Source organism: Calypte anna, chromosome 5, assembly GCF_003957555.1.
Source record: "Calypte anna isolate BGI_N300 chromosome 5, bCalAnn1_v1.p, whole genome shotgun sequence".
Classification (NCBI taxonomy): Eukaryota; Metazoa; Chordata; class Aves; order Apodiformes; family Trochilidae; genus Calypte; species Calypte anna.
Window position 1 is genome coordinate 1,684,036 of NC_044250.1, and position 26,318 is coordinate 1,710,353.

The 26,318-nt window shown below is 54.2% G+C and overlaps 7 protein-coding genes across 7 annotated transcripts; 3 read left to right on the forward strand and 4 right to left on the reverse strand.

Moving 5' to 3' along the window:
* Positions 1 to 1,703: 1,703 nt before the first annotated feature.
* Positions 1,704 to 3,439, reverse strand: LOC103536110 (rho-related GTP-binding protein RhoF). The gene is made up of 5 exons (XM_008502238.2): positions 3,311 to 3,439; positions 2,533 to 2,620; positions 2,185 to 2,294; positions 1,938 to 2,072; positions 1,704 to 1,871 (listed from the first exon to the last, which is right to left on the reverse strand). The coding sequence occupies exons 1-5, from the start codon at positions 3,437 to 3,439 to the stop codon at positions 1,704 to 1,706; spliced, it is 630 nt and encodes a 209-aa protein (XP_008500460.1).
* Positions 3,440 to 5,893: 2,454 nt separating this feature from the next.
* Positions 5,894 to 6,864, forward strand: LOC103536109 (mas-related G-protein coupled receptor member H). The gene has a single exon (XM_008502237.2). It carries the CDS (start codon positions 5,909 to 5,911, stop codon positions 6,827 to 6,829), a length of 921 nt encoding a protein of 306 aa, XP_008500459.2. The 5' UTR covers positions 5,894 to 5,908; the 3' UTR covers positions 6,830 to 6,864.
* Positions 6,865 to 8,108: 1,244 nt separating this feature from the next.
* Positions 8,109 to 9,752, reverse strand: LOC103536117 (mas-related G-protein coupled receptor member H). Its single transcript, XM_008502244.2, has 2 exons — positions 9,549 to 9,752; positions 8,109 to 9,161 (listed from the first exon to the last, which is right to left on the reverse strand). The coding sequence occupies exon 2, from the start codon at positions 9,130 to 9,132 to the stop codon at positions 8,188 to 8,190; it is 945 nt and encodes a 314-aa protein (XP_008500466.2). The 5' UTR covers positions 9,133 to 9,161; positions 9,549 to 9,752; the 3' UTR covers positions 8,109 to 8,187.
* A 285-nt stretch (positions 9,753 to 10,037) lies between these two features.
* Positions 10,038 to 14,017, forward strand: LOC103536116 (mas-related G-protein coupled receptor member A1). Its single transcript, XM_030451521.1, has 3 exons — positions 10,038 to 10,186; positions 12,200 to 12,309; positions 13,011 to 14,017. The coding sequence occupies exons 1-3, from the start codon at positions 10,038 to 10,040 to the stop codon at positions 14,015 to 14,017; spliced, it is 1,266 nt and encodes a 421-aa protein (XP_030307381.1).
* A 3,050-nt stretch (positions 14,018 to 17,067) lies between these two features.
* Positions 17,068 to 18,045, reverse strand: LOC103536114 (proto-oncogene Mas). Its single transcript, XM_008502242.2, has one exon. The coding sequence runs from the start codon at positions 18,043 to 18,045 to the stop codon at positions 17,068 to 17,070; it is 978 nt and encodes a 325-aa protein (XP_008500464.2).
* Positions 18,046 to 19,380: 1,335 nt separating this feature from the next.
* On the reverse strand, positions 19,381 to 20,352 carry LOC115598399 (proto-oncogene Mas-like). Its single transcript, XM_030451522.1, has one exon. The coding sequence runs from the start codon at positions 20,350 to 20,352 to the stop codon at positions 19,381 to 19,383; it is 972 nt and encodes a 323-aa protein (XP_030307382.1).
* Positions 20,353 to 24,902: 4,550 nt separating this feature from the next.
* Positions 24,903 to 25,880, forward strand: LOC103532552 (proto-oncogene Mas-like). The gene has a single exon (XM_008498328.1). The coding sequence runs from the start codon at positions 24,903 to 24,905 to the stop codon at positions 25,878 to 25,880; it is 978 nt and encodes a 325-aa protein (XP_008496550.1).
* The last annotated feature ends 438 nt before the right edge of the window (positions 25,881 to 26,318 follow it).

Here is a 26,318-nt window from a genome sequence, read left to right on the forward strand (position 1 = left end):
GCGTGGACACGCCCCCGACTGTGCCCTTCGGGGTCACACGCTTGTGCGGGACCGCGTACGTGTGTGTGCACCCTTGCACACGTGTGTGTGTGTGCACCCCTACATACGTGTGTGTGTGCACCCTTACACACGTGTGTGTGCATCCCTACGTATGTCTTGTGTGCACCCCTACATATGTGTGTGCATCCCTACATACGTGTGTGTGTGCACCCTTACACACGTGTGTGTGTGCATCCCTACATACGTGTGTGTGTGCAGCCCTACATTCGTGTGTGTGCACCCTTACACTTGTGTGTGTGCACCCTTACACACGTGTGTGTGCATCCCTACATACGTGTGTGTGCATCCCTACATATACATGTGTGTGCACCCTTACACACGTGTGTGCATCCCTACATATGTCTGTGTGCATCCCTACATGTGTGTGTGCAATCCTACATACATGTGTACATCCTTACATACATGTGTGCACCCCTGCACACATGTTTGCTCACCCCTACATACACTTGTGTGCACCCCTGCATAGTGTGTGTACAGCCCTACCTATACATGTGTGTGCACCCCTACACACACGTGTGCATCCCTACATATATGTGTGTGTGACACTACATACATGTGTATTCATCCCTACACATGTTCATCCCTACATACATGTGTGTTCATCCCTACATACATGTGAGTTCACCACTACACACATGTGCAGTGGATGTATGTAGACACACATGTACATACTCCAGCACACACGGAGCACACTCATACACACAGGACACATACATGTCTAAGCACATGCAGCACATCTGTACCCTGCAGCAGACACGTGTGCACATGCAGCACACATGTATGTACACCTAAACACATGTATACACACATATGCACACCTACACACACCTACACACACGTATACACACACATACACACCTACACACACCTACACACACACCTACACACCTACACACACCTATACACACCTACACACACCTATACACACCTACACACACGTATACACATCTACACACACCTATACACACCTACACACACATATACACACCTACACACACGTATACACACCTACACACACACCTACACACACCTATACACACCTATACACACACACCTACATACACACAGCACAGGTGCACACACCTACACACATGCCTTACTCGTGTAACACACCTATACACACACAAACACACCTATCCATGTGCAGCACATGTATGTACACGTGTGCACACACCTATACCCATGCATCACGCGTGTACACACACGTGTACACACACGTGTACACCCCCGTGCCCCCCAGCAGCAGGCCTGTCTCCCGGCAGCCCTGTCCCCCCCTCCAGATGGACAGTGTCACACTGAGTGTCACCCTAACGAGTGTCACACTAACGAGTGTCACCCTAACGAGTGTCACGCTTTAATGGCCGCGGTGTCCCCGTCTGTCCCCTCCCTCGCTGGCCTGCCAGCGCCATGGGGACATCCATCCCCCCACCCCCCAAAGTCCATCCTCTGCTGCCAGCCCCCCCGGGATGCTCAGCCCCTGTGTCCCATGCGGGGGACATGTCCATGGCTCGGGGACAGTTTCTCTGGGGGGGGGACAGGAGGAGCCTGGCAGCGGTGGCAGCGGTGGCGGCGGTGGCAGCGGTGGCAGCGGTGGCAGCGGGGGGGGACACGGGACACACACCGGAGTCCCCGGGGCGGGGGTCTCAGCAGAGCACGCAGCCCCTCGGGGGTCTCTTCCTGCGCTGGGTCCGGCGTGCGGCGCTGAGCGCGACAGCGCAGGCCTCCGCGAAGATGTCCCTGATGTTCTCCTGGTACCTGGCCGAGCACTCCAGGTAGGACACGGCGTGGACCTGCCGGGCCATGGCCTCTCCCTGTGGGCGACAGCGAGGTCAGATCCTCCCACGGGACACGGACATCACGGGCGGGGTGACACTTGCCTGCTGGCGGGAGATGGGCTCCAGGTGTCCCTCCCGGAGCTTCTGCTGCACCTCCGGGTCCCGCCGCAGGTCGGTCTTGCAGCCCACCAGCAGCACCGGGACACCTTTGCAGAAGTGGTTCACCTCCGGGTACCACTGCGGGGACAAAACACCCTGTAGTGTGTGTTGTGTCCCCCCCCGGGTGTCACCCTGAGGGACAGGGGACGGGCAGAAGCCCCAGCTCCGTGCCACCTCCCACGGGGGTTACCTTCGTGACGATGTTGTCGTAGCTGTTGGGGTTGGTGACATCAAAGCAAATGAGGACGACGTTGGCGTCCGAGTAGGACAGCGGGCGCAGCCTGTCATAGTCTTCCTGTCCTGCCGAGAGAAGAAGAAGACCATTATAAACCAGTTGCCTACTGGAATGGGTGTCCCCTCCAGCCTGAGGACACCCTCCATTAACCAGCTGTCCATTAACTGTCCATGAACCCCCCATCTCCCATGGTCATTGCATGGGGACAACCCACCAGGGCTGTGGGACACCCCGAAACCCACATCCCGAGAGAGGGGACGGGGTGGGGGACACAACTGCCAGCCCTGTCCCCTCCTGTCCCACCTGCTGTGTCCCAGAGGTGGACTGTCACGGGCTTGCTGCCAATCTGGAGGGTGGCTGTGTACTTCTCGAAGACGGTGGGGACATAGACCTTGCAGAGGACAGGGCAGGGGGTGAGAGACAGCACCCACCTGCCACGGGGGTGAGGGGACAGCGGTGGAGGTGACCCCATGGAGAGGTGTGAGCAGGATGGGGCACGGGGAGGACCCCCGGGAAGGAGGGGGAAGGAAGGGGAAGGGCAGGAGAAGGTGGACACCCCCACGGAGATGTATGCGCAGGGTGGGGTACAGGGTGGACACACAGGGGGGAGGAAGGACAGAAAGGGGGGTAGGAGATGGTGGTGTCCCCCCGGGGCAGGTGGCGTGGGGACACCGAGCCTTACGCAGGTGGGATACCCTGGGTGGGGGGGTGGTGACAGAAGTGTCTCTGCGGGCTGTCCCCCCTCTCTAGGCCCCCCGGATGCCCTCCCAAGACCCCACTGCCCATCCCCTGACCCCCAGGTGAAGGAGGGTTCCCTATCTGCCCACCGAGGGGGTCACCCCAGGTTCCCGGCTATGTCACCCCCTGCCCGAGAGCTCCCTGCGCTGCTGCCACCTCCGGCACATCCCGTGTCCCCTCCGGCACCATTCGCCCTCCGCTCCCGGGAGCAGCTCCGCCTGGGGGGGGGACGGGGACGGGGGACGGGACGGTAACACCCCCCCCTGCCCCCACCCATGACAGAGTCCCACCGGGGCTGAGGTCCCAGGGAACCCCGGGAGGTCCGAGGGGACGAGGCCAATACCTTGGGGAAGTCCCCTCTAGCGAAGGCCACCAGCAGAGACGTCTTCCCGCAGCCCCCGTCCCCCACCACGACAACCTTGACCTCGGCCTTGGGGGGTCCCGGGTTCTGCCCCCCACGTTCCGCCTGCATGTGGCCACGGAGCCTGCCCGGGCTCGGCAGGGACAGGGACGGGGACAGGGCGGCGGGTGGCACCCGCCCGGTCCAGGGTGCGGCCACCACCCGCCCGCCTCACCCACCCGCGGCGCCGGTGGGGCTGAGGCTGTGGGGGATGCTCACGGGTGGCCCCGCCGGACATGAGGACCTGCTCACGCGTGGGGCTGTGGCTGGGTGGCGGCCGGGACCCTTCCTTATACTCCTGTCCTGTGTCACACGCTGATCATAAGTCCTGCGTGTGCTCTCATGCCTGTCCCACACAGCCACAGTTGCCTGGTGCACACGCACACGTATGACCCCATCCCATGCATGCAGAGACTTTACACACAAACACACACACACACACACACACATGACTCCACCCCATACACAGAGTTCCTTTGCACACACACACACGTGGGACTTCATCCCACACATGCAGATTTTTTTTGCACTCACACGACTCCATCCCACACACGTGCAGCTACACACACACACACACACACACACACAAACACACACACACACAAACACACATACAGACGCATGACCCCATTCTACACATGCAGCTCCTTGCACACCCCTGCTCACACATCCAGCTCCTTGCACACCTCCACACTGGTTCCCTTGCACGCATGCATATGCTCACACACGCTTGCACAGCTCTCCCTTGCACACCCACAGCTACCTCCTGCACACACACATCGTGCACAAATACACACACACCGTGCATACCAACACACGCGTGTTGCCTCCTGACCAAGTGCCTGCTACAGGTGGGGGCCCTCCCCAAGTTCCCTCCCCCCCCCACCCGAGTTTTATTGCTCCAGCATCCACGGGAGTCAAAGTCCAGGGTGGGGAGAGGCACAGGTGTGTGTGTGTGACTCACAGCTCTGCCCCCCACCAGGGCCACCTCTGTGTCACACAGGGTGCCACTCCATGCCCAGCCCTGTCCCCAGCACCCTTCTGCTGTGGGCAGCCCCCAGCCCAGGATCTTTTCCTGGGGCTGGCAGGGGACATGCCCAGTGCTGCTCCTGGGGACCCAGACAGAACCATGCATGGCCCCCACCTTAACACCCCCCATGTTATCCATGGTGACCCTCGCTGTGGACCTCCATGGATTGAGGGTGCAGATGGAGACCCTCATAGCCCCCTCTTGGAGCTCAGAGGATGCTCAGACACGAGGGATTTGGGAAATGGGACGTTTCTGGGTGGTGGCCCTTTTTGCTGGCTCCCCCAGCCCTGAGGTGGGTGCACCTGGGGGTGCTTTTCCCTCCTCTGTCTCCCCAGCAGCACAGGGAGATGGGGACAGTGACTGTGGGGTACAGGGAGGGTGGCCATTTCTGCTCTGGGAAGGAAGGAGAAGCCATGTGCCCAAACTCCAGGCCTCCAAGATTCCCTCCCTTCCAGCTAGTGCCACTTCTGAGAGTGGTCACTGAGTCCTTCTGGATTAAGGATGGACAGGGGGGACCATGGGTGTCATTCCTTGATGTCCCTCTCAGCCCCGTGGGGCTCATCCCCACTTCTCCTACCACCAGCCCCTTCCCTGGCTTCTCTTGGTGAGCACCAGCCCATCCAGGAGGTGACAGACCAGCTGGGGAACGTCTGAACTGATGCTTTGAACACCAAATTCCCACCCAGGCTTGATGTACAAGGAAGATGGAGGAGACCCAGCTGGGATTCTCATGCCAGAAATCTGGAAAGCAAATGGACAGAGTAATGAACCATCTTCTGAGGGTGCCAGCGTCAGGGCAGGGGTGGTGGTGGTGATGGACCTGGAGACTGGAGTGAAACAAAACAATTAGGAAGGTGGTAATTACCAGTCTAATGAGATATCCGGGTGAATCCTAAAAGCATCAAGATTCTTTCACAGCAAGATGGAGCTGCTTCATCCTCTGGGGGATTGTCTCAGGGAAAACATTTCCTTTCCCTGAGAAACATTCCTTTCAAGAGAAAATTGGGGGAAGAGGCTCAGTGACGCAGCCTTGTGCCTCTGAATCTGCCCACCCTGCCTGACCTGCAATCTTGCAGTAACACCCCCAAGAGCAGCTGGATTTGGAGGAGAGACAGGCTGCTCGGGTCTTCTGAGGACGTGGAGACCCTGGTTCTCCTCATCTGAGAAGATCGTGGGGAGCAGAGCTGCAGAGAGGGAGCACACCCTGCTGGGACGTGCAGGAAAGGTAAGGACTTGGGATGCAGCCCACCCCGGGGAACTGCTTGTGTCTCCTGGAGCCCCTCACCACTTCTTCAGGGGCTCTGCAGCTCCTCCAACCTCTCCTCCACCACCTCATCACCCCCCAGCCCATCCCTGGAGAGGAGCCACCTCCCCAACCCTCTCATCACCCCCCGGTCATATTGTGCCACATCTCCAGGATCCATCTCCAGACACATCCTTCTTGCTTTTGGAGTCCCACTGACTCCCCCTCTGCTCTGCCCACAGCTGGAGACCGGGTCCCACCTTCTACCATGGAGCTGAGGCAGCCATCCCCACCTCCCACGTCACCCCTGCCAGAGATGGATGATGGGGACAAACCCTGCAGTATGGATGTCACCGACATGGCCTTAGATGGCACCACGATGCTCATTGGCCTCTTGGGGCTGGTGGGGAACGGGGCTGTCCTCTGGCTCCTTGGCTTCCGCATCCACAGGAACCCCATCACTGTCTACATCCTCAACTTGGCCGTCTCTGACTTCACCTTCCTCCTCTTCGTGGTCACCTCCTCCCTCTTATACCTGCTGGAGAACTTCTCCTGCTCCACTCTCGTGCCTTTGGTCTACCTGAGGACACTTTTCCTGCTCTCCTTGTTCTCCTACAACATGGGGCTCTATCTCCTCACAGCCATCAGCATCGAGAGGTGTGTGTCCATCCTCTGCCCCCTCTGGTACCGCTGCCGCCGCCCCCAGTGTTTGTCAGCCGTGGTGTGTGCCCTGCTCTGGGCTCTCTCCGTGGCTGTCATTGCTGCAGTGACTTCCCTGTGCCTGTTCCACGAGCATGAGCCCTGCAGGATGGCTCTCATCTCCATGTACCTCCTCAACTTCCTCATCTTTGCCCCACCCATGGTCATTTCCAACGTGATCCTGTTCATTAAGGTCCTTTGTGGCTCCACGAGACGTCAGCCCAAGAGGGTCTACATCGTTATCTTCCTCACCGTCCTCTTCTTCCTCATCTTTGGGGTTCCCCTCAGCATCTGGAATTTCCTGCAGCAGTTCAGCTACTCCCTCGTGTCCTCCCAGGTGGTTTTCCTGCTCGCCAGCATCAACAGCAGCATCAACCCCTTCATCTACTTCTTGGTGGGGAGCTGCCGGAGGCACTGCTCCTTGGTGTCCCTCCAGGTCGCCTTCCAGAGGGTCTTTGAAGAGACAGGGGTCACCACCATCTCCAGCTAAGTGGCCACTGTGGTCACACTGGCCACACTGCCCACCCTGACTCCTGGGTGGGCTTGAAGGTCACCTTGCTGTACCTGTGTGTTGGGATGCATTCCATCCCTTACTCCATCCTGGCCCCATCCCATCTTTACCCATCCCATTCCCATCCTCATCCCATCCCACCTCCACCCCATTCTATCCTCATCCTATGCTCATACTCATCCCATTCCCATCTGACCTCTATAACATCCCCATCCTACCCTCATCCCCACTTCACCTCCATCCCATCCCCATCCACACCCCATCCCAAACCCATCCTAATACCAATTCCTATCCCTTCTCCCTCCCACACGGTTCCTCCCAGTTCCCGATCCTGGTCCCGGTCCCGCTCCGGCTCCTCCTGCCCCAATAAACGCCTCTGCTTCCATCAGCCGCCTCTTGTTCCTCTCTGGTGATGGGGGGGTGGGTGTGAGGAGTGGGGTATCGGGGTGTGTGGGGGGTAGAGTGCCTAAAAACCCCTCGGTCTTGGGGCTGGATAGGGGGGCGGGACACGGTGGGAAGTTGTGGGACTTGGTGGGAGTGGTGGGAAGGTGTGGGACATGGTGGGGCTGGCGGGAGGAGGAAGGATGCGGTGGGGATGGTGGGAAGGTGTGGGACAGGAGCAGCACCGCCACCCCCAGAAGTCCCCTGGGTCAGTGCGGGTCCCTCAAGGGTGGGCAATGTCCCCTATCCCGCCTCCGCGATGGCGCTGGGGGAAACTGAGGCTCGGGGTGATGGCTTTTGGTCCGGAACCACACGACCCACTGCCGCTGCCTCCGATACCATCCCCGCTCCGCTCTGACGGGAGATTTTGTCACCTGCCTGAGCTTGGCACTGCCACAAGGAGGTGAGTGACACCTGGTGGAGCCCACGGGGACAACAGACGTGGCACCCGGTCCTGGGGACCAGGGACTCCCCCTCCTCTTGCTGCTGCACCCTCCCGGACTGATGAAGAAAGAGAAACTCTCCCACCCCCAAAAGCCAGGGCAGCTCGGAGAGGTGGGACAGGGGGTGAGGGTTTAGGGCATCTAACAGGTTCCACCTCCTCTCCATCCATGGCCCAAAAGCAACACTCATCCCAAAAAGCAGGGTATTTCTGGGAACGTGGCACGTTATCCTTGGGGAAATGGGGCCCTAAGAGCTGGGGTGGGCTGGAGGGGGGAGGAGAATCCAGCATTCCTCCCCCTGGTCATGCTCCTGCTATCCTCTTCTGCAGGGGACAACATGACACCATGAGACAGGGACACTTGGGGAAATGCTGCAGATATTTATTGAGCTGGATGCTCAAGGAAACCCTCAGCTGCTCTCCTGGTGGTCTCAAGCAGAGCAGTGGAGAGACCTCAACAGGCTTGGGCCAGAGTGTCCATGGTGGTGGTGTTGCTGCAGGCTGTGTTGTCCTCTGGCTCTTCAAAGACCCTCTGGAAGGTGACCTGGAGGGACATCAAGGAGCAGTGCCTCCGGCAGCTCCCCACCAAGAAGTAGATGAAGGGGTTGATGCTGCTGTTGATGCTGGCGAGCAGGAAAACCACCTGGGAGGACACGAGGGAGTAGCTGAACTGCTGCAGGAAATTCCAGATGCTGAGGGGAAGAGCGAAGATGAGGAAGAAGAGGATGGAGAGGAAGATGGCGATGTAGAGCCTCCTGGGTTGGTGCTGCTGGGAGCTGCAAAGGACCTTAATGAAGTAGATTGTGCTGGAAATGACCATGGGTGGGGCAAAGATGAGGAAGTTGAGGAGGTACATGGAGATGAGAGCCATCCTGCAGGGCTCGTGCTCGTGGAACAGGCACAGGGAAGTCACTGCAGCAATGACAGCAACGGAGAGAGCCCAGAGCAGGGCACACACCACGGCTGACAAACACTGGGGGTGGTGGGTGCTGGGGCAGAGGATGGACACACACCTCTCGATGCTGATGGCTGTGAGGAGATAGAGCCCCATGTTGTAGGAGAACAAGGAGAGCAGGAAAAGTGTCCTCAGGTAGACCAAAGGCACGAGAGTGGAGCAGGAGAAGTTCTCCAGCAGGTATAAGAGGGAGGAGGTGACCACGAAGAGGAGGAAGGTGAAGTCAGAGACGGCCAAGTTGAGGATGTAGACGGTGATGGGGTTCCTGTGGATGTGGAAGCCAAGGAGCCAGAGGACAGCCCCGTTCCCCACCAGCCCCAAGAGGCCAATGAGCATCGTGGTGCCATCTAAGGCCATGTCGGTGACATCCATACTGCAGGGTTTGTCCCCATCATGGGTCAGTGTGGGTGGTGCAGGAGGTGGGGACGAGTGGTTCAGCTCCATGGATGGATGCTGGGCAGCTCCTGGGATGGCTGTGGTCAGAGTGAAGAGGGAGTTAGAGGCTTGGAGATGATGGAGCTGAGCTTCTTGCCATGACCCTGTGCTGGGAAGGCACCAGTGGAGGGCATCCCTCATCAATGGAGGGCATCCACCACCAGGGAAGGGCATCCCCCATCACTGGAGGGAACCACCACCAGGGCAGGGGATGCAGCATCACTGGAGGGCAAATGTTGAGGAGAAGGTTGATGGACAGTGTGGGGTAGGACAGGGAGAAGGAGAGGAGGGAGAGGGAGGTTCACCAGGAGCTGCAGGTGGCAAGAAGAGGACAACCAGGGCTGAGCATTGCAGGTCACCAGGAGAGGGTGAGAGGAACGTAGCTGCTGGAGGAGAGGAAGGTGAAGGAGAACATTGCACTTAACTGTTAACTTTGGTGAAGCAGCAGGCAAGGGCTCTCCTTCCAGCTGGGCTTGGCCAGATCAGTGTCTGAGTCCTGGCATCTTCCACTCCCTTCGGATCCCCAACCTCAAGCTGATCCTCCCAGGATCATTACATGGAGAAGAAAGACTCCCTGGTCACCAGGAGGTCCTCACTGTGGTCCCACCAGCTCTCCTCTGCAGTTGTGGGGGAGTCAGGGATGGTTTTGTAACCCTGGCTACGTCAGAGCTTCCACTCCTTGGGTTTATTTATATTCTTGGGGTTTTTTTCCCCCCACAAAGGAAGTGAGTTCTGCCAGAAGCTCTGCAAGCAGAATGTTGTGAATGGCTCCTCGTTGCCTCCTGATTAGAAACATTCCTCCCTGGATAACAACCCCATTCCCTGGCTGCCTGCCCTCTCCTGGAAGGGTTCTGCCATTCTTTTCTTCCTGAACCTCAGCAGCTTTGGTGTTGCTTTTCCAGGAGCAGACCCTGATGCTGGTGGTGCTGGTGGTGGCACTGGTGGTGCTGGTAGTACTGATGCTGGTGATGGTGCTGGTGATGCTGGTGGTAGTGTTGATGATGCTGATGGTGCTGGTGGTGCTGGTGGTGCTGGTGCTCCTCAGAAGCACACAGATGTTCCTGTAGTTTGGAGTCAGTTCCATCCAGCTGGCCCTGGATATGGCAGAGATGGTAAAAAACCATCTCCAGCTCCACTTTCTGCTTGTTTTTTGTTTTGTTTTTTTTTACCCTGGGATTTTCATGGCCTAAAAGAGGGATCCAAAGCAAATCACAGCCTCCCAGAGAGAGGATGATCAAGTCTCCTCCGTAGTGGACCTGGGACGGAAGGGTTGTGGGTGACCAGGTGACTCTGGAGAGAGCAAAAATCCAGGTTTAATTACAAAATGTCAGCTCCTTTCTACTATTGCCCCTTTCTGCCCATTTTTGCCATTGAGAGAAGAAACTCAACCATGTGAAGCGGTGCCAAAAGGTGCCTTGAGGGACCTCAGTGTGAGGGACCTTGTCACCTTTGTCCCTCTGTCTGCTGCCACCACATCAGTGGGAGTTCTCAGCTGCCAACCTGAGGAAGAATCACAGATGGTGACACCTAAGTGGCTGCCAGGTGACAGAACCAAGTGCTCAGTCACTGTTGTCACTGTGCTGGGTGTCCCCAGGTGTGGAAGCCCATCAGGACCCCCATCCCTCAGCTCAACACCCCCCAGTTGGGTGTCAGCTGTCATTATTATTTCTGGATAGCTTAATTTATCTATTGTTTGTCTGCTATTTATTTCTTATTAATAGTTATTTATGGTTTATAATTTACTATTTATTCACTAATTTAGTCCTTCTGATCTGCCACCCCCTACTTTATTATTTATCACCTCCAGCTTCTGATTTCCTCTCCCTGATCAGCAGCAGTCATTATTTACCCACATTTATTATTTCTCCCATTAGCAACATTTAACACTCCACAAATATTTCACATTGTTTTCCAGCCAGGGGGAAACTCAGCCCAAAAAGCTGAGGATGCTCTGAAAATCAGTTGGTGGCTGAAGGACCTGGGGGGCTTGGGAGATGCTGAAGAGATGGATGGAGGAGATTAATGCTCATTTAAATATCATTTTGATGTAATTTAAAGAAATTTTCTTTATGAAGGGATTTGGAAGAGTCTGGGTTTCATGTCAGCCAAGATCAGGAGGATTTTGAGGAGAAGCAGAAGACCCCAACTCCATCCTGCAACCTCAGCATGGGGGAGATGTTGGGGTGGAGCATCTGCCCCACCAGCAGTGAAAGAGAAGGGCAGGTCCCACAGTCTGTGTCACCCCCAGGATATGATATCTGACTGTGTCCCACCATCCTGCTTCCCTCCTACCATGGAGATGTGATGGTGAAGATGTCCAGCTCAGCTCTTGGCCACCAGCAGGGAGGTGACCACCAGCGGGCACTGCACTGAGCATCATTTCATTGATGGGGACCTCGTGGCTTCTGTGTGACAGCAAAGAGGGGACATTCACACAGCTGGGAGCCGTGGCACATCTCAGGAACGTTGCAGCCAGGAGCAGAAGAAGCAGAGAAGAAGGGAAATAATAATTTCATGCTCCACACAACAGCGGGTTTGCAATCAGGAAGCTCCTGAAGCAACCATCAGATGGGGCTACAACACCCATCCCATGGTGGGTGGGATCCCATCCAACCTAAACTATTCATTTTCTATGATATATTATTTATATATTATATATATATATATGATATATGATTATATGATATATTTCTATGATCTTCCTATCCAGGGAGCTCCTTGATGCACATAGTACCAACTGCTCTTGGGAACTGTGTCTTTGAAGGTCAAGTGTCACCATGAAGCTGTGGTATCCAAGCGTCAAGCCTCGATCCCAATCAGAAATACAAGTTTTGGAGCAACCTCAAACTTGCAACTCAAGATCCTAAAGAAAGAGAGAAAAGTTCAGGTTGTTCCAAGTCACAAATATTTTGGGATCAGGGTTGCTTTAAAATGAAATGAAAGAGGACCCTGACGTGGAGACAATCTGCTTTTCCCATAGGTCTGGTTTCCTAGACTCTTTTCTTAGCCATTTCCTGCACAAACCCAAGAATAGATGGTAACCAGAACCCTGAGACTCTCAAACACCACGGAACAGTTCCCTCTTTGCAAGAACGCTTGAGAACGTGACCTGCTTGGCCAACACCAAGAGAAAAGAGTTTGTGAAAAGATCTGAGGAGGACTCTGAGCTGGAGGCTGCACACCCAGGTGGGCTTTGGTCCAGTTTTCTGAATGATAATTCCAGGAAACCTCATGAAGATCCCAACCCCGAGGGGTGGGGGTGGCTGGAGAGCAGGAGTCTGGAGCCCATCTGCTCCAGGGAACTTTTCTGGGGTGTGAGAAGAGAGAAGGTCAGATTTTTTGGTTGTTTGGTTTGTTTTTTTTGTTTTTTTTTTGGAAATCCCCAGCCTCATCAGTACCTCCCCTCATTGGCTGTGAACCTGTTGGTCAGTGTGCAATAAGTCTGATTGGGGAATAGTGATCTCGAGGATAATAAGAACTATAAATATAAATGTTGTGGGAGGAGGTGGTAGGGGAATACTGAAACGAGTGTCCCACTGAAGGAACCCAGCAGAAACATCAACCTGAGAATCCCTACCACCCCCCAATCCTCTTGCTCCTTGACATCTCCAAGGACAATCTTTCCTCTCAGTATTTCCCTCCTCCAGAACTGTCCTGTCCAAAGGCAGGAAGGAGGCATCTCCCCAGCTTTTGCTCCACCTCTGTACATGCCCTTGTAGCAGCTGTTTCACACCCACACCAGTTCTTCCATCTCTCCTGTCCTTCATTTCTCTCTGTTCTCCTCCATGGGGGAGCTGGGGCATGGCTTCAGAGGTCTGAAAAGCCTCATGACAGCAGAGTTGGTGACATGTCTCTGTTTCATCCCCTGCCTCCAGCTGTGTGAGGAGAAAGGAGAAGCAGCAGATGTTTAGTGAGGAGCACATTGTTCCCTGCCTTGGAAACAGCTGTTCCTGCTTGCTGGAGCCAGCTTGGTGGGACAGCATGTGACAGGAGTTGGCCTCCAGGACTGCTGAGACAGGAGGACTATGATTACCAAGGGACAGACTGTGAAGTTGGTCACTGGAGCAAAGCCACCATCACACTGCTCATCTGCCCCTGGGGGCTGGTGGGGAACGGGGCTGTCCTCTGGTTCCTCAGCTCCTGCTTCCACAGGAACCCCATCACCATCTACGTCCTTAACCTGGCCCTGGCCAACTTCACCTCCCTCCTCTCTGTCACTCTTGCCCTGCTGATATTTCACAGCCCAGGGAGCCTTTGTCACAGGCTGGGCTCACGGGATGTGACAACCCTGTTGAACATCACCATCCTCTTCGCTTTCACCGCCAGCATCTACCTCCTGGCAGCCTTCAGCACTGTGACCTCTTTGTCCATCCTCCCCCCAGTCCACCACATCTGCCACAGCTCCTGGATCTTGCCAGTGCTCATCTGTGCCTTGCTATGGCTCCTCTCCTTCCTCCTCACCATCATCCTCTACTTCTGCCCCACACTGCTCATTGTCTTCCTCCTGAGCTACCTCCTGTCGATGCTCACCCTGGTCTTTTCACCTCTAACCCTGCTAGCCAGGATCTTGTGTTGGTCCTGGCAATACCCTCCAAGGAGGCTCTGTCTTGTGGTCCTCTTGGTTGTCTTCTTCTTCCCGTTCTTCACTGCTGATTTTGGTTACTGGCTCTTGCTATGGCTGTTGGATTTCTCAGTTTTTGTCTTTGATGCCTCTGTCCCCTTCGCCTGCCTGAACAGCACCATCAGCCCTGTGATTTACTTCTTGGTTGGGAGCTTCAGGAAAAAGTTCACACTCTCTCTTAGACTTGCTTTCCAGAGGGCTTTTGAAGAGGTGACAGAGCCCCCAAATAGAGGTGGAACTCCCAGAGAAAACACAGTGGAAATATCTCTTTAAACGTTCTCTGGGAGAAGATGCTGCTGGGGTGGAGGGATGATGGTTTTGGAATGAGCTGCAGAACACCACGAAGTGTTGGGTGCCATGGGAGCTCCTGCTGGGGATGGGCACTGGGCAGGGTGATGAAATATTCATCAAAACCTGTTCTTTTTTTTTTTTTTTTTAAGATTTTGCTATGAGTCTCTCCTACCTGACAGCTCCAAGCTTTCCCAGCCTCAAAGCTGAGCTTGCACTTCCCTGTGCACCATAAGAACAGAGCCATGGATGCTCTTGGCTCCTGCTGGTGAGGGCTTTTTTGGGGTGTATCTCCTTAAAAGCAGATAAGAAACCTTGGCACAGCAACAGTTCCTTGGCAAATTCTTGTATGAGCAGCTCCAGTGGGTGCCAACACGTGTGAAGAATATGTGGGATACTCAACCAGTTCAGTTACCAGAGACCACGTGTTTGGGGTGGCTCCTGGAAGGCTTCTCTGGTACATGCTCCACGTGGGTTATCTGCACACAAGGGATTTTGACTGGAACTGCCTCTGGTGGTTCCTCCCACTTTTCTCTGGGCTGCTTGGATGGGTTGCTTGAGCAAAAGCCATTTCGCAACCATGACCTCGAGGTCTGTATCAGTTTCTGGTGTGTCTGTTCCTCATCTAGAGAAAAAAAGAAAAAAATAAACCAAGAGGAGGAGGACTGAAATGAAAAGACCCTGCTGAGGCCATGAGGGATGACTCCTGGGGGGATTTACACCAGCTCTGAGAACTAAACCACCAGCAAACCAGTGCTCCTGAGCTGGTTTTGTTTCCTGGTGGAACTCCTCTAGTAGAAGCACGAAGTTGGGAAGATGGAGCTGGCAGGGAAGGGGTGGAGGGAGAAAAGGCATCAGCAGTGCAGAGCCAGGGACTTCAGATGGGATCTAGGATGGTGACAGAAGTTTCTCTGCTCTTTGGATGGTCCCTCAAGCCAGAGCTCCATGGGCTGGAATGAAAATTGGTGACAGGTACAGAGCCACGAAAATTAAACCCAGAAAGCTCTTTGGTGAAAAGAAGAAGCTCAGCTAAGTGGTGGCCTGGGTGAGATCCTTGTAAGGAGGATGGGAGGATCGTGGTCCTTCTGTAACTGCCTGGGGAGACATTCCCTGGGTGGTGGGAACCCTTCCCTGGACAAGCTGTAATTCAGAAAGTTTTTACTTTCCAAAGGACAGGAAAGTTGGAGAGAAAGAGAAATCCCCCCCCACAACCTCTCAACTATGTCTGACTCCTGCCCTATTCTTTGGAACTCCATTAATAAATACTTCTGAGCTGTTTAATGCCTTCATGTGTTTTCAAAGCCTGAGTCACCACCCCTGGGTTATATTTAAGCTTCTCTTTGGGAAAGCAAATGGCATGTTAGTTATCCTTGGCTTTCAGGCAGTGGGAAAAAGATGGACAACTGCCATGGTTTGGTTCCACTGGAGGCTTCTCCCAGTGCCAACTACAAATGTCCCAGAGAGACTTCTGCTGCCCAGGTCCCTCCCAGAATGAACAAGGAGTTCTTGGCAAGGTCAATGGATGGCTCATCCCAACTATTGAAGTTACCTACCTTAGGATGAGGTTCATCATGCTCTAGAGGTACCTGTCCTCCTCATAGACAAGACAAAAGTTTTAGAATGACACAAGATGAGCCACTTCGTGTCATTTATTCCACAAACTTTGGGGTCAGAGTTACGATGCTGGAAACAAAAAAAGAAATCCAAATTTAATTTAGGAGTGCTGGCAAAAACCCACTAGAAAAAGGCCAGTGCAGTCAGGAGTTGGGAGCCCATGGATGGTCATTGAACTGTGCAGAGGAGATGTTCTGCTCCTCCTGAGGATGGCCAGGTTCAGTGAGGGGCTTTCTCATGATGGATACCTCATTGGGACACCAGAGGTTGTCCCCACTCCCTGCCACGTTGATCCAAGCTCCATGCAACCTTCAACACTGCCAGGGAAGGGACAGCCACCAATTGCTTGGGCAACCTGGGCCAGGGGCCCTCACAGGGAAGAATTTATTTCTAATATCCAACCTCACTCTCTTCTCTTCTAGTTCACAGTCATCCCACCTCATCCCATCCCTCCTCATTTAAAGTCCTTCCCCAGCTTTCCTGGAGTCCCTTCAGGCACTGGAAGGTGCCCTAAGCTCTCTCTGGAACTTTCTCTTCTCTCAACAGACAAACCCCAACTCTCTCAGACAGGCTCCAGGGCAAAGCTTCTCCAGCCCTCATTTTCTCAAAACGATTTATCCCTGCAGCTGATCAGGGTGGCAAATTCCCAAATAAAATTACCGGAGAATGTTCTCCTTTGTCCCCAAACTATGCAGCCCGACCTGGAGCTGGGTTTGTCTTTCCATCAGCTGGCAGTGCAGGACCAGCTCTTTGGATCTACACTTCAGACAAGATTAAGGATGCTCCTGGCCATCCGCACCCCTCTCCTGCCATCTAGAGGCATCAAACCCGCAGATATCTGTGAAACCGGTCGGGACAGTAAGGGACGTGTCTCTGCAACCCAATGAGCCCGGGGTGGGAAGGAGCAGGAGGCTCCCACTCGCGCCCCAGAGGATGAGGAGGGTTTGGACAGGGCTGGTAAGGAGGGGATTTCGGAGGGGGTGAAGTGACAGTGTCTTCATGAGGGTGTCCTGCTCAGCCTCCTGGAGCAAGTGGATCTTCCTGGAAGTTCTCACCATCCACCTCCAATCCCTCAGCACCCACCACCACCCAGGGGCTTGCCCATTCCCCCAGCCCTTTTGGCAGAGCCCAGCCTGGCTTGGCCAGCAGACGTGGCCAGAACTCCCCCAGGGCCTCATGTGTCCCACCTCCCCCAGGCAAGTGATCCCCCAAAACACCACAGAACACATCTGCTGAGCCAGAGCAGTCGGAGTTTATTGTCTGGGGCCAGGGCCATGAGGGTCATTGCAGTGGGGAATGCAGGGACCCAGCCGGGCTGAGCAGTGCCGCGCTGGCTCTGGGCCACGTGTCCCCGTGCTGAGCTCCAGCCCCCCGGCTCCCTGCCAGGCCCTGCAGCTCCAGCTCTCCTCACCAGCACAGCCTCACAGACTGGTCTGCCCCACGGGCTCCCCCGACACGTTTCTCCTCTCCTCACTCGTGGTTTTGTCTTCAAACACTCGGCGAAGGGCGACCATGAGAGAGCCCTGGAAGCGGCACTGCCGGCAGCTCCCCACCAGGAAATAAATGAAGGGGTTGATGGTGCTGTTCAGTGAGGCCAGCAGGCAAGAGACATGAAGGGAAAACTTATTAAAATAATAAGGATCAAGGTAAAGCACCACATTGAAAGGGAACCCCAAGACGATCAGGAAGATCAAGCTGAGCAGGACAGCCACATAGAGTCTCCCCGGGTGTCGTCTCTGGGAGCCACATCGGAGTTTGATGAACAAGGAAATGTTGGAGAGCAACGGGAATGAAGAGAGAATGACAAAGTTCAGGATGCTTAAACCATGTAGAATTTGTGTGCAGTTCAGAATATAAAATGAATAACAGCCAATGAAGTTGAAAGAAATAAGAAAGGCAGCAAGAGCCCAGAGCACCCCACAGGTGATGCCAGACAAGTGCTTTGGGCGGTGGCACCGGTACCAGATTGGGAAGAGAACTGACAGGCACCTCTCTGTACTCATTGCTACCAGGAGATACATGCTGACCAAATAGTAAAACAGGAACAGATCCATGATGATAAAATCGATAAATGTACCTTTAAAAGGGAAATAACAAGAGCGTGCTGAAATTATGTATACCAAAAGATCAACAAGAAGTAAGAGGAGCAGAGAGAAGTCAGCAACAGCCAGGTTCAGGACATAGACAGTGAAGGGGTTTCTCTTCATGTGGAAACCCAGGAACCATATGACCACCATATTCCCCACAATCCCACACAGGGAAATAGCAATAGAGACAATTGTAGTGATCAGCACACTATTCTCTAGTGTGCACCAAGGCTGATTATTAGTTTCCTCATCCTCTGGAGATCCATCGGTCATGTTGTTCAGAGAGAGGTCTGTTGTGTTGGTCTCCTCCATGGTGAATGGCCCTGCTCTGGGTGGCCGCCGTCTCCCTCTCCCACCACCTCCTGGGACAGAGGAGGAAGCAGAAGGAAATGAGCTGGGGCATCAGCACTCCCCGCACTCTCCATCTTTCCCCCAGCCCCACACCAGCCCCAGCCTGCCCCAGGAAGGACCCCATCTCCTGCCGTGCCCACAACAGGCTTGGTGCCCAGCCCTGGCCCTGGCCAGGGGACCTCTCCCACCTGCTGGTCCTGGGAACAGTGCTGCTGCAGGAGATCCAGCACAGGGGGCCTCCAGGCTCTCCAGGAGAAAGGGTCTGGTGATGGCTGCTGGGGACACCCTGCTCTGCTTTGTCCTCGCCCTTCGTGTCTGCGGAGCAGATATTTCTCCAGAGATCACGTCCTGTGGTCAGCAGAGTCCCCTCCCAATCTCATTGCATCGCTGACAGCATCCCCTCACATGTCCCATGGACAAAGATCTTGTCAGTAGGAGTTGGCCATGTCCCCCCCTTCCTCCCCTCCCACCACTCTCCATTATTGTTTTACTGTGTCAAGGGGCTTCTGACACGAGCTGTGTGCTCCTGGGCTGGACCAGCAGACCCTCCACTTTGGGAACTCTCCAGTGTGTGGACATGGAAAGCATAAAGGCTTCACCTTCTCCTTCTGATGGAGCTCCCCGTGTCTCTTGACTTAGAGATTGTTTCTCTGGGACACATAGGGCTGCAAATGGAACTTTATCCCCAAGATACTTGTCTCCTCAACCATCCTCTGTCACCACAATGGACACAGCTCAGTTTCCTCTGTAGTTCTTTTTATCCCCATTCTCTTTCTGTCCATGTTTCTTTCACCCTTCCTACACTTCTTCTTTCTCATTTTCATTCTCTCTCTCTCTAGCTCCTCATGTCTCTGTCTCTTCGTTTTTCTTTTTTTCCTTCTCTCTTTCCTTCTCAGTCTCCCAAATGCCATCTTACCCTGAGTCTTATTCCCTCCACTTCCAATCCCTCAGCACCCACCACCACCCAGGGGCTTGCCCATTCCCCCAGTCCTTTTGGCAGAGCCCAGCCTGGCTTGGCCAGCAGACGTGGCCAGAGCTCCCCCAGGGCCTCATCTGTCCCACCTCCCCCAGGCAAGGGATCCCCCAAAACACCACAGAACACATCTGCTGAGCCAGAGCAGTCGGAGTTTATTGTCTGGGGCCAGGGCCATGAGGGTCATTGCAGTGGGGAATGCAGGGACCCAGCCGGGCTGAGCAGTGCCGCGCTGGCTCTGGGCCACGTGTCCCCGTGCTGAGCTCCAGCCCCCCGGCTCCCTGCCAGGCCCTGCAGCTCCAGCTCTCTTCACCAGCACAGCCTCACAGACTGGTCTGCCCCATGGGCTCCCCTGACACGTTTCTCCTCTCCTCACTCGTGGTTTTGTCTTCAAACACTCGGCGAAGGGCGACCATGAGAGAGCCCTGGAAGCGGCACTGCCGGCAGCTCCCCACCAGGAAATAAATTAAGGGGTTGATGGTGCTGTTCAGTGAGGCCAGCAGGTAAAACAGATGTAAGGTATAAGATGGGAAAATAGAATCAAGAAAGAGCTCAACAGTGAGAGGAAACCCAAAGATGAACAGGAAGACCACACTGAGCAGGACAGCCACGTAGAGTCTCCCTGGGTGTCGTCTCTGGGAGCCACATCGGAGTTTGATGAACAAAGCAAAGTTGGAAAGGAGAGGAAATAAGGAGAAAATTATAAATTTAAAAATGCTTACAGCTTGTGATATTTTTACACAGGTTCGTCCCCAAGGGAAATGACGACAAATGTAAAACAAACAGCAAAAGAGTACAACAAGAGCCCAGATCACTCCACACACAATGCCGGACAAGCGCTTTGGGCGATGGCACCGGTACCAGATTGGGAACAGGGCACACAGGCACCTCTCTAGGCTCATTGCTGACAGGAGATACATGCTGGCAAAATACCAAAATACAAACACCTGCCTTACGATAACATCTGTAAGTAAAAAATCAAAAGAGAAGGTACAAGTGATGACTGGAACAGCACGTGATATCAGTATGACAATAAGGCAGAAGACCTGAACGAAGTCAGCAATGGCCAAATTCAGGACATAGACAGTGAAGGGGTTCCTCTTCATTTGGAAGCCCAGGAACCATATGACCACCATATTTCCCACAAGACCACACAGGGAAACAGCAATAAAGATCCATTCAATTGGCTGCAATCTGTTGTATGGTGGGCACTGTTCCTCAGCTGTTGCAGAGCCTGCATAGTCTCCCTCAGTCATGTTGTTCAGAGAGAGGTCTGTTGTGTTGGTCTCCTCCATGGTGAATGGCCCTGCTCTGGGTGGCCGCCGTCTCCCTCTCCCACCACCTCCTAGGACAGAGGAGGAAGCAGAAGGAAATGAGCTGGGGCATCAGCACTCCCCGCACTCTGTCTTTCCCCCAGCCCCACACCAGCCCCAGCCTGCCCCAGGAAGGACCCCATCTCCTGCCGTGCCCACAACAGGCTTGGTGCCCAGCCCTGGCCCTGGCCAGGGGGCCTCTCCCACCTGCTCAGCCCCGGCCTCCTACCTCCTGCTGCTCCTGGGAACAGTGCTGCTGCAGGAGATCCAGCACAGGGGGCCTCCAGGCTCTCCAGGAGAAAGGGGCTGGTGATGGCTGGTGGGGACACCCTGCTCTGCTTTGTCCTCGCCCTTCGTGCCTCCGGAGCAGATATTTCTCCAGAGATCACGTCCTGTGGTCAGCAGAGTCCCCTCCCAATCTCATTGCATCGCTGACAGCATCCCCTCACATGTCCCATGGACAAAGATCTTGTCAGTAGGAGTTGGCCATGTCCCCCCCTTCCTCCCATCCCACCACTCTCCATTATTGTCTTACTGTGTCAAGGGGCTTCTGACATGAGCTGTGTGCTCCTGGGCTGGACCAGCAGACCCTCCACTTTGGGAACTCTCCAGTGTGTGGACATGGAAAGCATAAAGGCTTCACCTCCTCCTTCTGATGGAGCTCCCCGTGTCTCTTGACTTAGAGATTGTTTCTCTGGGACACACAGGACTGCAAATGGAACTTTATCCCCAAGATACTTGTCTCCTCAACCATCCTCTGTCACCACAATGGACACAGCTCAGTTTCCTCTGTAGTTCTTTTTATCCCCATTCTCTTTCTGTCCATGTTTCTTTCACCCTTCCCACACTTCTTCTTTCTCATTTTCATTCTCTCTCTCTCTAGCTCCTCATGTCTCTGTCTCTTCGTTTTTCTTTTTTTCCTTCTCTCTTTCCTTCTCAGTCTCCCAAATGCCATCTTACCCTGAGTCTTATTCCCTCCATTTCCAATCCCTCAGCACCCACCACCACCCAGGGGCTTGCCCATTCCCCCAGTCCTTTTGGCAGAGCCCAGCCTGGCTTGGCCAGCAGACGTGGCCAGAGCTCCCCCAGGGCCTCATCTGTCCCACCTCCCCCAGGCAAGGGATCCCCCAAAACACCACAGAACACATCTGCTGAGCCAGAGGAGTTGGAGTTTATTGTCTGGGGCCAGGGCCATGAGGGTCATTGCAGTGGGGAATGCAGGGACCCAGCCGGGCTGAGCAGTGCCGCGCTGGCTCTGGGCCACGTGTCCCTGTGTTGCACTGCGGGGCTGTTCCCTTCCCTTGCAGCAGAGCAGCACTGAGGCCATGTGGATCTCCATTATCCAGGTTTCCTGCAAGGCTCCACTTCTCAGTTCCTCTTTGCCAGGAGTGCTTTATATAGTGGTGTCATCCACAGTGTCCTCAGGTATGTGGGTCTCCTCCTCGTTCACCAATTTCTCTTCAAACAATTGGCACAAGGAAGCTTTCATAGAGCCTTGGAACCTGCACTGCTGGCAAATCCCCACCAGGAGGTAAATGACTGGATTCATGCTGGAATTCAGCAAATCCAGCAGAAAATTTTCAGGAAAGAAGTCATGTGAGCTTGGAGGATTGAGAAAAACCTCGGTAGTGAAAGAAATACCAAGGGCAGAGAAGAAGATCACGTTGAGAAGGACAGCAACATAGAGCTGCCTTGGGTGTCGTCTCTGTGAGCCACATCGCAGTTTCACAAAGAGGGACAGGTCAGAAATCAACATCATTGATGACAAAAGCACAGAAATTGCAGTGGTTACACCTGCAAATACTGCTTCGTAGCTTTCAGCAGTGTTACAGCTACAATATGCTGAGGAAACAAAAATTCCAGCAAGAGCCCAGAGCAACCCACTCACAACACCTGATAAGTGCTTTGGGCGGTGGCAGCGATACCAGGCTGGGAAGAGGACAGAGATACACTGCTCCACACTGAGAGCTGTCAGGAGACCCAGGCTGACAAGGTCAAAGAAGTGGCACAGAAATTCAACAAGAACCAGAAAATCTATGTAGTAAGAAATAAAATTATACAGATAAGAGCAAATTGCTGTTAAGGTCAAAACTGCCAATAGGAGCAGAAAAAACAGGAGGAGCAGAGAGAAGTCAGCAACAGCTAGATGAAGGGTATAGATGGTGAAAGGGTTCTGCTTCACGTGGAAGCCCAGGAACCACATGATTATCCCATTCCCTACAAGCCCACAGAGAGAAATCCCGATACAGACACCTGCAAAGACCTCCAATCTGTAAGGTAGCTTGGGGCACTCATATTCAATATTTTCCCCATAGTCTACAGATCCATCAGTCATGTTGTTCAGAGAGAGGTCTGTTGTGTTGGTCTCCTCCATGGTGAATGGCCCTGCTCTGGGTGGCCGCCGTCTCCCTCTCCCACCACCTCCTGGGACAGAGGAGGAAGCAGAAGGAAATGAGCTGGGGCATCAGCACTCCCAGCACTCCCCATCTTTCCCCCAGCCCCACACCAGCCCCAGCCTGCCCCAGGAGGGACCCCATCTCCTGCCGTGCCCACAACAGGCTTGGTGCCCAGCCCTGGCCCTGGCCAGGGGGCCTCTCCCACCTGCTCAGCCCCAGCCGCCTACCTCCTGCTGCTCCTGGGAACAGTGCTGCTGCAGGAGATCCAGCACACGGGGCCTCCAGGCTCTCCAGGAGAAAGGGTCTGGTGATGGCTGCTGGGGACACCCTGCTCTGCTTTGTCCTCGCCCTTTGTGCCTGCAGAGCAGATATTTCTCCAGAGATCACGTCCTGTGGTCAGCAGAGTCCCCTCCCAATCTCATTGCATCGCTGACAGCATCCCCTCACATGTCCCATGGACAAAGATCTTGTCAGTAGGAGTTGGCCATGTCACCCCCTTTTTCTTCCTTCCCCCAGTTATTCACCAGGAAGTGCTGATCTGTTATGATGCTGCTCACAAAGGCACGCAGACTCCATGAAGTATCATTTTACGTGCCATTTACTCGATCTAGAACAATGAAGAAAAATTCAACTGTCAAGCAAACCCTTTCTGCAGTCTTAGGTAAAGCCAAGGTCATGCCCCACCACCCAGTGGAGCTGTCTTTGGGCTTCTCTCCTACTATCAGGCACCCAGATTTATCCCATGGCCACGGGAGATGCACACCACAGGCCTGGGTCTAGTCAGGTTGAGTGTTTTGTGCATCAGTAACTCCTTGATTTATTACATCATCTTGTCTTAATATCTACACTTCCATCCTTCATCCCACCCATGCCTGTGTCTCCTGGGTGTTGCTGTGTGAAAGGTGGTGGTGGAAGACTTCCCTTAGTTCCTTTGCTGTCCTCATGTCCTGCATCACCAAGAGGATATTGGGGAAGAGATTTGGCAGAGCAAGAGAAAGATAGAAAGATGAGAACAAGAGACACGAGCCAGGGATCATCAACAACAGGAATGAACTGGCAGAAACCACTTGGAACTCTGAGAGTCGCATGGCCTTAATGCTACTTATTCCTCCCATCAATCCTCAGGTGCAGAACCTCTCCTGGTAATGCTCAACCTTTCCCCTGGCCCCCAGGTCTCACCATACACCCACTCCCTGCACCTGCAATGTCAACAGAGCCTCCATCAACAGCAGCCAAAGAGGCAGAGCTCTGGCCTTGTCATAATTCATCAGGAGAAATCAGCAGTGATCTGATAAAAAAGCACGAGGGCTATGCCCACTGCCTCTAATCACATCTCTGACATGCATGTGTCTCCTCTGAGATTACATTTTGTGAGGTACATGGGGCTGCAAACATGCTTTTATCTACAAGAGGTTCCTCTCACACCAACTCACCCTTTAGCATTGAAGGGACTGGGGATTTTCATAGCTTATTTTCTCTCTTATTTTCTGTTTCATGTCCATGCACTGGTGACTTCCCAATGCAGAGGGTCTCCTGGTGCAGTTCAGAGAAACACCAAGAAAGACAAAAGTCCCTCCTGTGGTGGGATGATACTGGAGAGCAAGAGGAGAAGAGGAATGGGGTGACATGGCCAACTCCTACTGACAAGATCTTTGTCCATGGGACATGTGAGGGGATGCTGTCAGCGATGCAATGAGATTGGGAGGGGACTCTGCTGACCACAGGACGTGATCTCTGGAGAAATATCTGCTCTGCAGGCACGAAGGGCGAGGACAAAGCAGAGCAGGGTGTCCCCAGCAGCCATCACCAGACCCTTTCTCCTGGAGAGCCTGGAGGCCCCCTGTGCTGGATCTCCTGCAGCAGCACTGTTCCCAGGAGCAGCAGGAGGTAGGAGGCCGGGGCTGAGCAGGTGGGAGAGGCCCCCTGGCCAGGGCCAGGGCTGGGCACCAAGCCTGTTGTGGGCACGGCAGGAGATGGGGTCCTTCCTGGGGCAGGCTGGGGCTGGTGTGGGGCTGGGGGAAAGATGGGGAGTGCAGAGAGTGCTGATGCCCCAGCTCATTTCCTTCTGCTTCCTCCTCTGTCCCAGGAGGTGGTGGGAGAGGGAGACGGCGGCCACCCAGAGCAGGGCCATTCACCATGGAGGAGACCAACACAACAGACCTCTCTCTGAACAACATGACTGATGGACCTCTAGAGGATGAGAAAATTGACATTCAGCCTCTGTGCAAAGCAGACTACAGTGTGCTGATAACTGCAGTTGTCTCTATTGCTATTTCCCTGTGTGGGATTGTGGGGAATATGGTGGTCATATGGTTCCTGGGCTTTCATATGAGGAGGAACCCCTTCACTGTCTATGTCCTGAACCTGGCTGTTGCTGACTTCTCTCTGCTCCTCTTACTTCTTGTTGATCTTTTGGTATACATAATTTCAGAACACTCTTGTTATTTCTCATTTAAACTTACTATAGCAGATTATGTCCTGATGGATCTGTTCCTGTTTTACTATTTGGTCAGCATGTATCTCCTGGTAGCAATGAGTACAGAGAGGTGCCTGTCGGTTCTCTTCCCAATCTGGTACCGGTGCCACCGCCCAAAACACTTGTCTGGCATAACCTGTGGGGTGCTCTGGGCTCTTGCTGCGTTTCTTATTTCTTCTGAATTCATTAGCTGTTATTCATTTTATTTTCTGAACTGCGTGCAAGTTTTACATGGTTTAAGCATCCTGAACTTTGTCATTCTCTCTTCATTCCCGTTGCTCTCAAACTTTTCCCTGTTCATCAAACTCCGATGTGGCTCCCAGAGACGACACCCGGGGAGACTCTATGTGGCTGTCCTTCTCAGCTTGATCTTCCTGATCGTCTTGGGGTTCCCTTTCAATGTGGTGCTTTACCTTGATCCTCATTTTTTTAAACAGTTTTCCCTTCATGTCTCTTGCCTGCTGGCCTCACTGAACAGCACCATCAACCCCTTCATTTATTTCCTGGTGGGGAGCTGCCAGCAGTGCCACTTCCAGGGCTCTCTCATGGTCTCCCTTCGCCGAGTGTTTGAAGACAAAACCATGAGTGAGGAGAGGAGACACGTGTCGGGGGAGCCCGTGGGACAGTCCAGTCTGTGAGGCTGTGCTGGTGAGGAGAGCTGGAGCTGCAGGGTCTGGCAGGGAGCCGGGGGGCTGGAGCTCAGCACGGGGACACGTGGCCCAGAGCCAGCGCAGCACTGCTCAGCCCGGCTGGGTCCCTGCATTCCCCACTGCAATGACCCTCATGGCCCTGGCCCCAGACAATAAACTCCGACTGCTCTGGCTCAGCAGATGTGTTCTGTGGTGTTTTGGGGGATCTCTTGCCTGGGGGAGGTGGGACACATGAGGCCCTGGGGGAGCTCTGGCCACGTCTGCTGGCCAAGCCAGGCTGGGCTCTGCCAAAAGGACTGGGGGAATGGGCAAGCCCCTGGGTGGTGGTGGGTGCTGAGGGATTGGAAGTGGAGGGAATAAGACTCAGGGAAAAATGGCATTTGGGAGACTGAGAAAGCAAGAAGGAAACTACAAAAGAGAGAAGGA

Bases quoted from the DNA above. Each gene is read 5' to 3' on its own strand.
- LOC103536110 (XM_008502238.2), bottom strand. From the start codon at position 3,439: ATGCAGGCGGAACGTGGGGGGCAGAACCCGGGACCCCCCAAGGCCGAG. The intron at 2,621-3,310 runs GTATTGGCCTCG...GTCCTCTGCAAG, and splicing joins CTAGAGGGGACTTCCCCAAG to GTCTATGTCCCCACCGTCTT. The intron at 1,872-1,937 runs GCAAGTGTCACC...TGTCGCCCACAG, and splicing joins AGCCCATCTCCCGCCAGCAG to GGAGAGGCCATGGCCCGGCA.
- LOC103536109 (XM_008502237.2), top strand. From the start codon at position 5,909: ATGGAGCTGAGGCAGCCATCCCCACCTCCCACGTCACCCCTGCCAGAG.
- LOC103536117 (XM_008502244.2), bottom strand. From the start codon at position 9,132: ATGGAGCTGAACCACTCGTCCCCACCTCCTGCACCACCCACACTGACC.
- LOC103536116 (XM_030451521.1), top strand. From the start codon at position 10,038: ATGCTGGTGGTGCTGGTGGTGGCACTGGTGGTGCTGGTAGTACTGATG. The intron at 10,187-12,199 runs GTAGTTTGGAGT...ACCACGGAACAG, and splicing joins AGAAGCACACAGATGTTCCT to TTCCCTCTTTGCAAGAACGC. The intron at 12,310-13,010 runs GTGGGCTTTGGT...CTGTGTGAGGAG, and splicing joins GCTGGAGGCTGCACACCCAG to AAAGGAGAAGCAGCAGATGT.
- LOC103536114 (XM_008502242.2), bottom strand. From the start codon at position 18,045: ATGGAGGAGACCAACACAACAGACCTCTCTCTGAACAACATGACCGAT.
- LOC115598399 (XM_030451522.1), bottom strand. From the start codon at position 20,352: ATGGAGGAGACCAACACAACAGACCTCTCTCTGAACAACATGACTGAG.
- LOC103532552 (XM_008498328.1), top strand. From the start codon at position 24,903: ATGGAGGAGACCAACACAACAGACCTCTCTCTGAACAACATGACTGAT.